The sequence below is a fragment of the Ictidomys tridecemlineatus genome, unplaced genomic scaffold, assembly GCF_052094955.1.
Source record: "Ictidomys tridecemlineatus isolate mIctTri1 unplaced genomic scaffold, mIctTri1.hap1 Scaffold_191, whole genome shotgun sequence".
NCBI classification, from domain to species: Eukaryota; Metazoa; Chordata; class Mammalia; order Rodentia; family Sciuridae; genus Ictidomys; species Ictidomys tridecemlineatus.
The window spans coordinates 119,543-132,576 of NW_027521642.1; the positions used below are offsets into that span (position 1 = coordinate 119,543).

Here is a 13,034-nt window from a genome sequence, read left to right on the forward strand (position 1 = left end):
GAGATTAAGCCAGAAAAGAGAAAATGATTATTAGGAACTTGTTATTCCAAAGACTTCAGATCTGGGCTTAAATGGCTTTGCCTCAAAGAACCCTTCACTGACCAGCCTAGGCGGACGCCCCTCACACACACATTTGACTGTGTAGGGTCACTCTCTGTTCACGTCAGCCCAGCTTACTTTGTAGCTGCCTGCTTATGGTTTTTGTGTATTCAGTGTCTACCCTTCCTTTAGACAGCCAGCTGCATATGAGCAGATTCTGTGCTTTTATTCAGTACCTGGCCATAGGATGTGCTCAATACATATTTGGGGGAAATGATGAACAAATCTTAAAAAGATTTTTTTTTTTAAACAGATCAGCAGTCAAGGATCAAAATGAAGAAAAAAAACTTCTAGGAAGGAAAAAAGGAAAACTTAGGAAGGAGAATAAAACAGTAAATTAGCTTGTTGAGGAAAGAATATATATGAGTTTCTTGGACATCTGTAATTGCTATTACCTAAGGAAAAAATTAAAATGTGGCTAAACAAAGTAGGCGAAGATATCTAGAGATTGTGAGCATTTTTTCATGTACTTGTTGATTGATTGTATATCCTCCTCTGAGAAGTGTCTGTTCAGGTCCTTGGCCCATTTGTTGATTGGGTTATTTGTTATCTTATTGTCTAATTTTTTGAGTTCTTTGTATACTCTGGATATTAGGGCTCTATCTGAAGTGTGAGGAGTAAAAATTTGTTCCCAGGATGTAGGCTCCCTATTTACCTCTCTTATTGTTTCTCTTGCTGAGAAAAAACTTTTTAGTTTAAGTAAGTCCCATTTGTTGATTCTTGTTATTAACTCTTGTGCTATGGGTGTCCTATTAAGGAATTTGGAGCCCAACCCCAGAATATGTAGATCGGAGCCAACTTTTTCTTCTATCAGACGCAGAGTCTCTGATTTGATATCAAGCTCCTTGATCCATTTTGAGTTAACTTTTGTGCATGGTGAGAGAAAGAGATTCAGTTTCATTTTGTTGCATATGGATTTCCAGTTTTCCCAACACCATTTGTTGAAGATGCTATCCTTCCTCCATTGCATGCTTTTAGCCCCTTTATCAAATATAAGATAGTTAGTTGTAACTGTGTGGATTAGTCTCTGTGTCCTCTATTCTATACCATTGGTCCACCCGCCTGTTTTTGTACCAGTACCATGCTGTTTTTGTCACTATTGCTCTGTAATATAGTTTGAAATCTGAAATCGCTATACCGCCTGATTCACACTTCCTGCTTAGAATTGCTTTTGCTATTCTGGGTCTTTTATTTTTCCATATGAATTTCATGATTGCTTTATCTATTTCTACAAGAAATGCCATTGGGATTTTGATTGGCATTGCATTAAACCTATAGAGAACTTTTGGTAATATCGCCATTTTGATAATGTTAGTTCTGCCTATCCATGAACAGGGTATACTCTTCTTCTACTTCTCTCTTTAGGGTTGTTTGAGTTAAAAAAAAAAGAAGAAGAAGGCGAAGACTCTGAATCCTGTCTTTCTGTACAATGATACTCCTTTTCTTCCCAAGCATTAACATCCAATTGAGTTCCAAAGGGGAAGTGAAATAAATGTGGATAATATAACAAAACTTATTTCTATTTCTACAGAACAGAGTCTGAAAGCCATCAACACTAACAAAGTAGGTTTGCAACATTTTGTGTAATAAGACCTTTGAATGCATAAAAGCAATTTTGGCTTCACAAAGTTCCTTCTCTCATCTTGTTTTTGCCTTAAAAAACTATAGGCAAATATTATTGGCATGGGCAAATATTATTATTTCCGTTTGGTAGGTGAGAATGCTGAAGCAAGTAGACGGGAAGTGAATTTGGGGCTTCCTCAATTCTACTGCCATGTTCTTTTTGTTAGAATAAGAAAGGAATTATTGGCTTATTTCATTTCGACAACAGGTCATAGAGTAAATTTGTAAATAATAGGAAGTTGCTTGTTTTAATTGTAGTTTTTTTTTACCAGTGTTTTAATGAAAAGTGGTTAGATAATCCACTATATGACAAAAAAGACTAGATTTAGTTCTCAAAGAAAGTGGCTGGAGAGAAAAGGGCAACTTTCTGAAGGGCTGGTTTCCTTGGGAAATCTGAGAAGTTTCATTTGATGGACAACTAAAAGTGATATATTTTTTTCTCTTTTTAAAGATTTAGAACTGTGAAATCTCCTGGAATTTTTATAACTTTTAAATAGCAAGGCAACTGCTGGAAGACATTCGTAAGTTCAACATTTTAAAGGGTAATGCTGCAAGTCATGGAAATAATATGTGTTTATAATCCTCCTCTCCCAAAGTGAAAATAAATATGGGATTAAAGTAGGAAAAAACCCTCTAACTATGTCTTTTTTGTGTGGGGGTGGGGTACCTGGGATTGAACTCAGGGGCACTTGACCACTGAAACACATCCTAAGTCCTATTTTGTATTTTATGTAGAGACAGGAGGGTCTCACTGAGTTGCTTAGTGCCTCCCTTTTGCTGAGGCTGGCTTTGAACTTGCAATCCTCCTGTCTCAGCCTCCCAAGCCCCTGGGATTACAGGTGTGTGCCTCTGCCCCCAACTATGTCTTAAGTATACTCCTAGCTTCATAAGTTGACTGATTCACAGAGAAAAATTTCTATAGGATAAGTCACAGATGGGGAAATATTGGGAAGATATCAGATATAAATATGCTTTGTTTGTGATTATTTCAAATATGCTGGGTAACTAATTGTAACAGATGTGCTAATAAAGCATATGTAGAGATACAAAATGAATGTGATGATTTATTGATATCATTCATTCACTTATTCCATAGAAACTTAATTGAGCACCAAATATGGATCAGGCATGTTCTGGAATCAGGGATTTAGGGAGCCAAGGAGACAACACAGAACAATGTGATTACAATCCCTGACCTTGTTATACTGTATATATGATTAAAAAATTATTTATTGAAAAACATTTTCTTATTCTATTTTAAAATCCAGGACAGGAGGGTCTGGAGTTGTAGCTCAGGGGTTGAGGACTTGTCTTGCGAATGTGAGGCACTGGGTTTTATCCTAGCACCACATAAAAACAAATAAAGGCATTGAGTCCATATACAACTAAAAAAAAAAAAAGAAAGAAAGAAAGAAAAAGAAAAAAATCCAGGACAGGAAAAAACTGCCTTGTTAGGGAGATTCCATTTCACTGTGTACATACAGAAAATGTGATAAGCAAATGCACAATACACGAAGAATTTTATTCATTCAATGAGAATATGAAACAGTTCAAGAGTAAAAAAATACTTAGATTCTTCATTTACTAAAGGGATAAATTCAATATTTATTACCTTCTAACTATATGCTAGGACCTTGTACTGATGATGGGAATAAAACAGTCTAGCTGTTTTTGTTTTGTTTTTTTCTTTTTACATGAGCTGTATGTCTAATAAAAAATTGGAAATTTTAGTAAACCACAAAAAGGATTGTGAAATGAATTCCAAGGAGCTCTGCTGGAGCAAAGAGTAGATGACCTAACCAATCCAGAGGAGGATGAAAGGTTGCCCCAGTGAAATGATTTCTAAATTCAGTTTTCACTGGATTGAAGAATGACTAAGATTAGAAAATGAAAAAATGGAGTTGAGGATTTGGGGGGAGGAGGTCAGAGAGCAAATGTTGGCAACAGTGGCAAAGAATAACATGAGCTAAATTAGAAAAAAACAAAACAAAACAAAACAAAACCAGAACTGATTGTTGTGGGAATATCCACAGAGATAGAACTTCAGGTGGGATTTCAGGAAGAGACAATAATTTGGTTGGTAGCTCCAAAATGACGTTGCTTCTGCAAAGGCTCAGAGGATGCAAATCAAAGATGGGAAGTGAATGTAAAATAAGAATACAATGTGTTCATAGTAGGAACCGGAGAATGAAAAAACAGATAGTCAGTGCCAAGAAAATACATGTGGAGATCTTTACCAGCAAATAAAAGGGTGAAGAATTGTGTGACATGGTCAAACTGTTCACTGGGCTGCACAGACATCTACTTTCAAGTGGGTGAAAATAGATAAGAAATCCATTTGTACATTTGGTTGTGGGATTAACACTCAAAAGAGTTGAACACCACCACAGTAAACCTTCCCATAGTAACTCCACACATGATTAAAACCAGTCTTTGTCAAGTTGCTCCTAAACCTGGAGTATACCCTAGTTGCTGGCCACAGAGAAAACCCAGCCCAGTGGCTTTTATATTATAGTTCCACAACATTTCCAGATGACCAGTCTGGAAAGGCTTAGATTGCTTTACCATCCAAAGGCACTGATTTGGATCATAAAGAAAAAAATATCCTATTAAAGTGAATCAGTTAATGACGTAATTTACTACATCAATAACAGAAAAGGAGTATTTTTAAAATTTTACATCTCAAACTTGGTAAATGATGAATGAGTTTTACATAGTGAACACAGAGGCCACAAGGAGAGTGTTTCCAACATGCTGGAAACAAATTATATGACAGAAGCAGGAAATGTTTAAAAAACACATCAAAAATTGTATTCCAATTACAGCATTCTTGGGATGAATGCTACAGGTCAGATTACATATTATACGTGTTACAGATTCCTATTTACAATCCTGTTTAGACCCATTGAAAGTTTATAGAAATGATTTCCATTCTAACTGAGGCATTTCTTGTACTTAATTTCAGCTGACTAGTAAAACTTTTTTTTATATTAAAAAAAAAAGAAAAATGACCAATCTTGTTGATTTCTAGTTCCATGTGGTAAGAAAAGCTAATATTTATTGAAAGTTTATGATGTGTGAGTCAGTATGGTAAATGATTAATATATAAAGTAAGAACAGTATTCCTTTGAGATAACTTGGTCTTTTCAAATAAAAAAAGTTGCCACCCTATTGTAAAATTAAATTTCAAAACGTGTGATTAAAGAAACAAATATTGACCTATGTTCCAAAAATGCAGCTTTAAAAATACATCTTCTAAAGCATAAAATCCTCTGTATAAATCCAAATAGGCAGAGTTCAGACTTGGTATACACTTTTTCACTTGAAGAAATTGCTCTGTTTAGAATATTTCCTTTCTTTCAGGCAGAGGTTGGCAACAGTGGCCAAATCCAGTTGGCCACCTGTAAGGCCCTTGAGCCAAGAACAGTTTTACATTTTTAAATGGGTGAAAAAAACCAATATTTCATGACACATGAAAATTATATAATAATAAAAGTTCTGTGTCCAGGAATAAAGTTTTATTGGAACACAGCCACACTCATTGTTGACATGTTGTCCGTGGCTGTGTTCACGCTACAGCAGAGCTGAAGAGCTTATGACAGAGACCATATGGCCCACAAAGACTTAAAATATTTATTTTCTGGCCCTTTACTGAAGAAGTTGGCTGACCTCTGCTTTTAAGAAGAAGCAAGAAAATTAAACATAACATCACCTAATTTTATACATTTAGGGTTTCAAATTTTGATTTTGAGAGTAGTCGGCTTCTAACCTTGGTCTCAAATGCATCAAAAAGTTTCATGTCATCTGATGGCATCATGGTATTTAAAATTTGGCAGATCAATAGAATGGGTCTACATCAGTAGAACTGATGTAGGGTGAATTTGTACTGCAGGGAACATCTGGAAATGTGTGGACATGTGTCTTTGTTGCAACTCAGGGGTGCCACTGGCATCTAGCAGGTAGAAGCCAAGAGTGACTGAACATCAGCCAATTCCTACAATAGAGAATTACCTGGCTCAGAATGTCAATAGTGTGCAGGGGCCAAGAGACCCTAACCTGTAGTTTCTTGTAGGAAACTAAAAGTCCTCTCTAACCTCTAGACTGTTCCTCAAATACAAACACAATTGTGGTGACATAGATTCAATCCCACTCCATGCCATATTTACATTAATATTTATGAAAAGAAAGATAATTGTTTTTTTTGTTTTATGAATATGTTTTTATGACTAACCATTACCCATCTGTACTATAATAACTTCTAAAGTTGAATGTTTCATTCTCAACTATAAGTCTAAGTAAATAATGCTTTTAATCACTCAATTTATTTAGCCTGATTTATGCTAAAAATCTGCCTGATTCTATTTTAGATTTGGCTTCTTGAAAGATTTTCTTGATTTTAACATGGTCAAGGTGAAGTGAAATATCAATGTCAGAATGTTCTGATGTCAGATGTCAAAGGATGAATCCAAGCAAATGCTACAATGATGGAGTGGAGGCAAAAAAAAAGGGAGGCAAGAAAACAGGCCACGGACCACTGCACTATGCCTGCAGATCATGGTTTAAAAGGCAAGTGGAGGAGAGAGACAACAGAGAGATAAAATACACAGATTTAGTGGGTTTCACGTCGAGGCAAATTTTCAAGATTGATTTAAAGGATCTAATCAGGGGATATTCATTTATAATCAAACTTTAAAATTTCATACCAATCACCTGACATGTTCTCTCCTTAAATTGGGACAAACTAAGTCACCTTAGGAACTCTATGTTATATCCCTGTGTATAAAGGGAGCATTCAGGACAAGTGTTTTTCTTCCTTGAAGGCCACATTATTGGAACTTAGCTATGCATTTTCTAGCATTCGGGATACATTGTTTTGCTTTCAGAATATTTAAATTTGTGGAAAGGATTCAAATTAATCACTTTTTATAAATCACGTATTTAAATGTCTTTTAACCAAATATTTAAATGTCTTCTAATCTTGGAGAACTATCTCTGATCTTAAAAAACCTCCCATTTTCATACACACAAAATAACAATTTTGCTCCTATGAATGCCCTTTCATATCTCATTAAACTGTACCTTTTTCCTGTGTCACCTTTGGGGCCACTTTCTCCGGTATCTCCCTGAGGAGGGAAAAAAAGTGAGACATGTAAGACATATTGGTGCCACAAAACAAAGAGCAGTTCTCATTCAAACACACCATAGAAAGAAATCTGTTGCAAATGTTCTACAGAGGTAATGTACTTTTACCTGACCAGCTGCCTGATTTCAATACAATTAATTTTATTACAATGAAATGGCTGAACAATTTTAAACTCTTAAGATTAACAAGGAAGCACTAATTTATCTGTCTGCCTTTTAATAGCATATTTGGACATTTAAGCCTCTTCCGTCTGCTTCTTTTCTCCTGTGCTAAAAGCTCCTCTTTAATGAAGGTTTTTTCCCTGACAGTTCTCTTAGTAAGTCATGCTACCCATGTCCTGCCACCTCAGTATTCTTCTCTGTGCCACACTTGCCCGCTGGACTCTCGTCATCTTTTTCCCTTTTGTTAGTATAAATTCTACCCTCTCTTCAAATCCATTTAGCTCTCCAGGGCCTCAAAATGCATGACGGGGCTTTCAAAGCTTGTGGACTGAGCATTTATTTATTTGGCACTACATCATACTCTAGATCTTTTGTACAAACACAAAAGAGTTGCACTTGTGAAATGAAAGTTTACATAATCTATTAGAAAACTATTTTTATAAATCACAATGAGTTTGAGGAATTTAAGATTTGATATTTTTAAGTCTTCTGATGCTTATTTCATGGTATCTCCTTTCCATCCACAATGCAATGCCACTGGGGGAAAAATTCATTTACGCTGTATGCTTTGCCTCCTTAAATTCTGAATTCTTGAATCTAAGCTTTACAGCATAGCATGTACAAGGTGAAATGTCATTAATTTGGAGCCAGTAATTTGGCATTACTGGGCAGATGAAATTCTCTTTGCATCCAGAGTCTCTTGTGTAATGTGAGGATAAGAACACTTTGTGCAACTTTAATAAATAAGTGATATCCTGTGTATAGAGCAACTAGGGCATATCTGGCATATCCTGGGCCATTAGTGGGAGCTGCTATGATAATAATGCACAATTGCTCATGTGTTCCACGGGGTGGAATGCCCTCCTCTCCAGCTTTGTAAGAGGTTCACCTTTTCATCATTTAAAGAGTTCCTCAAAATAAGAGGATGGTTTCTCAGGACAGAGGAAGTAGAAGAGGGAGATTCCATTTTTCCCTTCATATTTTCTTTTATTGTTTCAAATAAGCATGAAATTTATGGTGACAGATACTCTACAGTGGACTGTGCGAGCTGGTGACACCATCTGATGAGACTCCAGAAGGATGCTGCCATTATTCCCTCTCCCTCCTGAATTTCAACACAGAACAATCACCTGAGGACTAATCAATTTCAAGTTAATTACCATGAACTATTTGATGCCAAATAAATGTAATCTATTACTAGGAGACTTTGACAGGCAGTTTATTTGTATGCTTTTAAAAAATTTGTAGAAAATCCATTTATTAAAAAAAACAAACCTCACTAGGTTTGAGTGGTTGTTAAGATAAGGGTGTGACTGAGCTGTCCCTTCATGAAATTGCTTTTACACACCTCTATTTTGTTGTTCTTTCATTTTAATATGTTTTCCCTTTTTTCTTTACAATGCTTAAACATACAGTTGCATTAAAAATGTGTGTGTGTGTGTGTGTGTGTGTGTGTATTTTTTAACTTTAGATGAATTTATTTTGAGCTTAGGGGTTACAATACTAACTTATCAGAAATATCCTAACACTTAGGAAGAGTATAATGTAAAGTGTTGGTTTTTTCCCACTCAGCACATTCTCAAGCACTAATAAATAGCATGACAACCAGGAAAATAAGCACCACCATATTCACTGAGAGTCGAAGTCATCAGGGTGGGCCCAAAGGTAGTAAGGAAAGGAGGCTAACAGAAATTGAACATGCAGCATCCTGCTTCTCCTTTTGTTTCTCTTTCTGGTTTTATAAGAATTGTTTGTGGGACAACATTCAGATAATTGTTGCAGGTAAACCATCTGTATCCCTTTAACCTCATGACCCAAGAAGCCATAGAGAGAGATGTAGATGCTTAGAAGAGTACTGGCCTGGCATTAGCAAGTGAGCATAAGAGTGATTTTGTAGGCCTAGGGAGTTCTGAAAGCCATTTAAAGTCTGTCATAGGAGTTTCAATTTGTTTCCCTTTTCTCCATTTCTTTAAATATTTTACTCAAATTTTTGCTGTACACAAGAATAACACTATTTTCTTCTTTCCCTAATTAACAGTTTAAAAACAGACAAATGAATACAGTTATTAACTGTCCCCCACCCCCGACTATTGTATCTGTCTGTATGTCCATCCATCTATCATCCCTCCATCCATTCATCCAGTTCATCTGGGTACTTCTTGGAAGGAAAAAAGATAAACACGAGTAGAATCATACCTTTTCTCCTTGTTCTCCAGGCTCTCCCTGAGCAAAAGAACAAAGATTGAGTAATGTTAAGTGACAAAACACCTAATTAAGTAACATTGAACAAACCAGATATTGAACACATTAGGTGAATTATGTATGGTACTTTCTTTTTGTTATATATAGTTTCTATAGGAAAAAAAAGGTATGATGAGTTTCCTGCAGAACTGGGTATGTATATCAATACCATATGTACTCTTAATTATTGGCTTTTACAGGAATAAAGACATGTGCAGTGTTTCAAGATGATCCAGGCACAGGCTGGGCCACTGAGGAGCAAAGGAGGGTTCAGTATCTGGAGAGATTTCTTAATCTGCTGCTTTTTATTCTGTCCAAACTCTGGCATGTCCTTCCACAAAACCCTTCACACAAAGCATCTCCAGGTGTGAGGATTATTTCCTGGGACTGGAGTTCCAGTGTTGTCTTTTCCTAATAGGATCATAAACCTGAGATGCTGAACTCAGACCCCTTCACAATGTCACATACTCCCTCTAACTGTTGATAACTAGCGTGTTCCAGGTGAGGTATATTTTAGGAGGTACGAATTCTTTCAAGGAAGACATAAGAAAGGGGCAGAATTTCAGTGAGTTTTGAAGAGACATCTTAACTGAAATGATGACCCAAAGACACGAAAACTACAATGCTCTGAAAAGAATTTCATTTTCACTTTACCCAGGAAAGGACAGGAGACGGGGTGGGAAAGTTCTAAAGTTCATCACACACATTATGATAATATTTCCAGCTGAAAAGATTGAGGGTTGTCATGAGATGAGACTGCTTTTTAAAAAATGGTATAAGGCAATTATTGTGAGTTTTTTTTAAATGAAAATATAACCTACTCTAGAAGTCAGTTTGAAGGCAAGACCCTTTTCATTTTCCGGAACTCAACCTGACCCTTTGGCTCTCTGAATCTCTGACCACCTTTACTTCTAAACATCCTTCCTGATGTCGGGTCGCTAGGCAACACAAGAATAGCACAGTGAATATGCATTAAGCATTAACTCCCATCATTTGGCTTTTTAACATGGAGCAAGAGAGGGAAAAAGACAGGAAAACGACTATAGTCCCAGAGGGCACATTTTCTTTCCTCCCCTGCAGGACAAAGGACAGGTCTATACATTTTAGATCTGTCTGAGGCGCCTGTCAATAGCAATGTGATCTGTAAAATCAGCTGACAGGCATCTGTGGGTAGGGATATGCACCAGCACAGCTGATGGGATTAGGCATTAGTTTTGTACTTCAAGGGATGTTCACTCATCAAAGGATTTGGGATTTGTCTACCTGTTTGGTTTAAACTAAATTGTCACCAATCTTTTTATATTTAACAGATTCATTTGTTCTTTAAGAAACAAAGAAAACATGTGATCCAAAAAAAAGATCTTCATTATGTTAATTATCCCAGAATTAAAATTTTAGACAATCATATCCTATTTGTTTTTCTGCCTTTTTAACTTAACAGTAATAAAAATCACAAATATAATTTATTTATTAGTCACAAAGTCCTATACTGTAGCATATTATACTATTGACAAAAAAATTCCACCCGAGTGCCATCAAAAGGATATAAAAAAAATTGTGATAGCTACAATCTGATGGAAATCCATGAGTTGAATGATTCTTTTTGGCTTTATTTGTACTAACCTTTGGCCCTGGGATTCCATTCTGTCCTACTGTTCCAGGCAACCGAGGCTCACCCTCAAAATGAAAAACAGATATCATCACTAAGTAAAACAGACAAAATCAGCACATGAAGTAGTTAGAGGAGATAACCATTCAATAATGCTATAGAAAAAGAGAAAAATGACTATTACTGTAATCACAAGTTAGCTTATACAATCCAAAATTTTATGTGATAGAGAGCAAGGTATATAACAGGATTAATTAATTTATTATTTTTATCAGTAAGAAAGATGAAGGGACTGACCCATGGAGTTAATATCTACCATGGTACTAGGTACAGCCTATATATCATATAAGTACTGGTTGAATGAATAAAAGATCCTTGAAAATATAAGACACTTAAGATGGAGAATTTTTAAGAGATTAACTCAGAAAAATAAAGATTAAATCATAATATTTTCATATTAGATTTAATCAAACGAACATTTGTAAATCTAAATCTTGAAGAAGACACATCTTTGAATACCCACTTAATGTATTTAGACACATTTGATACAAAAGTTAAAAGTAAAAATGGCTTTGATTTATTTTTCCAATATCATTGTAAAAATAATTCGAATAACATATTTGGACTTAAGGGCTCTCATTCTCATACTGAAAGGGAGACTTCTGTCGGGGGGGTGGGGTGGGAGGGAGATGATGGCTATTAATCTAGTAAAATTATCCATCTAAGAAAGGTGATGATGTCTACTAGTCTTTCTGGATTTTCAACCAGCAATGATTTTCCAAAGAAGAGAAAAAGAGAGTCCCATAAAGTACCCAGAATCAAAAGAAACCCACCGACCTTGTGCATTTCTGCTGCTAGTTGGTTCCAACTTAGATCCATGAGAATCTCATTTTAAAACACCTGCAAAGCCCTTTCCTGTGTGCTCCAACTAGTGGACAACTTCCTTCCACTGAGGGTGATAAAGTTGTTTTTTAGTTGAATTTTTTTTGACAGATTGATTTTTAGAGCAGTTTTAGGTTTAAGTTACAGAGTTAAGTGATTTTAAAGAACACTTTATAAATCATCTAAAGGGCAGGAATTGGGTGATTTTTATATTTGTGTTCTCAGCCTCAAAAATATGTACATTAATAATAAAGTAACATTTTTTTAATGTGCCAAGATCTTTACATTCATTAATTCAGTTAGTTCTCAGAAGCTTCTATGTAGTACTATTGCTGTCTATTTTATACGTGAAGAAACTAAGGAATTAAAAAGTAATTTGTCCAGATTTACATAAATATAATCAGGATTTGAACTCATGGTCTGGCTTAAAAGGTGGGGCTTTTAACACTGATGAATGAAAGTATCTAGAAACTGAGAGAGAGAGGATAATGAATATTTCTATCTTCATTGTATTTGGTTTATATGTCCCATTTACAAATGACTTTCTAGAATGTACAGGAACCTAAATTAAATATAATTTACCTAAAGATAATTCAGGCATTCCTACCAGATTAATCTAAGCCATGTGAAGCTTGTGGTCTCTTTCTAGAAGAGTGGAAAATATCTTACTATTGTGCTGGATTATTATAAATGCTGAGGTCTTAACCTTCTGGAAGAAATTCGACTTCCTCTCTAAAATCACACTGTGATGGCAACTCTTGCACTTTCCTTGGTAAAAGGACAAAATTGTTGACTTAGAATAATGATGGCCATTATGGGAAAATTTTGATATGCCATTTGTATGTAACAAAAGGATAAGAACTTGGAAACAGAATACACCCTGAAAGAGGACTATCATTTACTGTGGAACTAGAAAAAGAGCTATTGAGTCTGCTTTCTTCAAAGAATCCACAACAGGATGCACTAATATCATAACTCATGTTTTAATGCAAATAAGAGATGCTGCCAGAGAACAATGAAAACTTTGTTTAGACTTTCAAAGAATAACCATGGTAGCCAGAGTTACTTTAAAAAAAGGGTTAAGCCCCTTGGAACCAGACAAAATTCATGCTGAGATTTCAAGCAAGGAAGAGAAATGTTGCTTATAACATTCATATATTAAGGAGAATGTTATCTGCCTAACATTCTCCTTAATATATGAACATCAAGGGACTAAAATTTGATCCCCTTTTCTCTTTGATTTTACATATTTCTAAAATAACCTTTAACCTAAGAT

General features: G+C 35.5%; 1 protein-coding gene across 1 annotated transcript in view; it reads right to left on the bottom strand.

Annotated features, from left to right (window-relative positions):
- Positions 1-13,034, bottom strand: part of LOC144372927 (uncharacterized) — a 51,931-nt gene that overhangs the window by 18,426 nt on the left and 20,471 nt on the right. The window contains exons 3-5 of the mRNA XM_078036126.1: positions 10,891-10,944; positions 9,223-9,249; positions 6,802-6,845 (exon numbers count right to left, since the gene is read on the bottom strand). Of these exons, the coding sequence (XP_077892252.1) occupies positions 6,802-6,845; positions 9,223-9,249; positions 10,891-10,944 (125 nt within the window). The remainder of the gene's footprint in view (positions 1-6,801; positions 6,846-9,222; positions 9,250-10,890; positions 10,945-13,034) is intronic.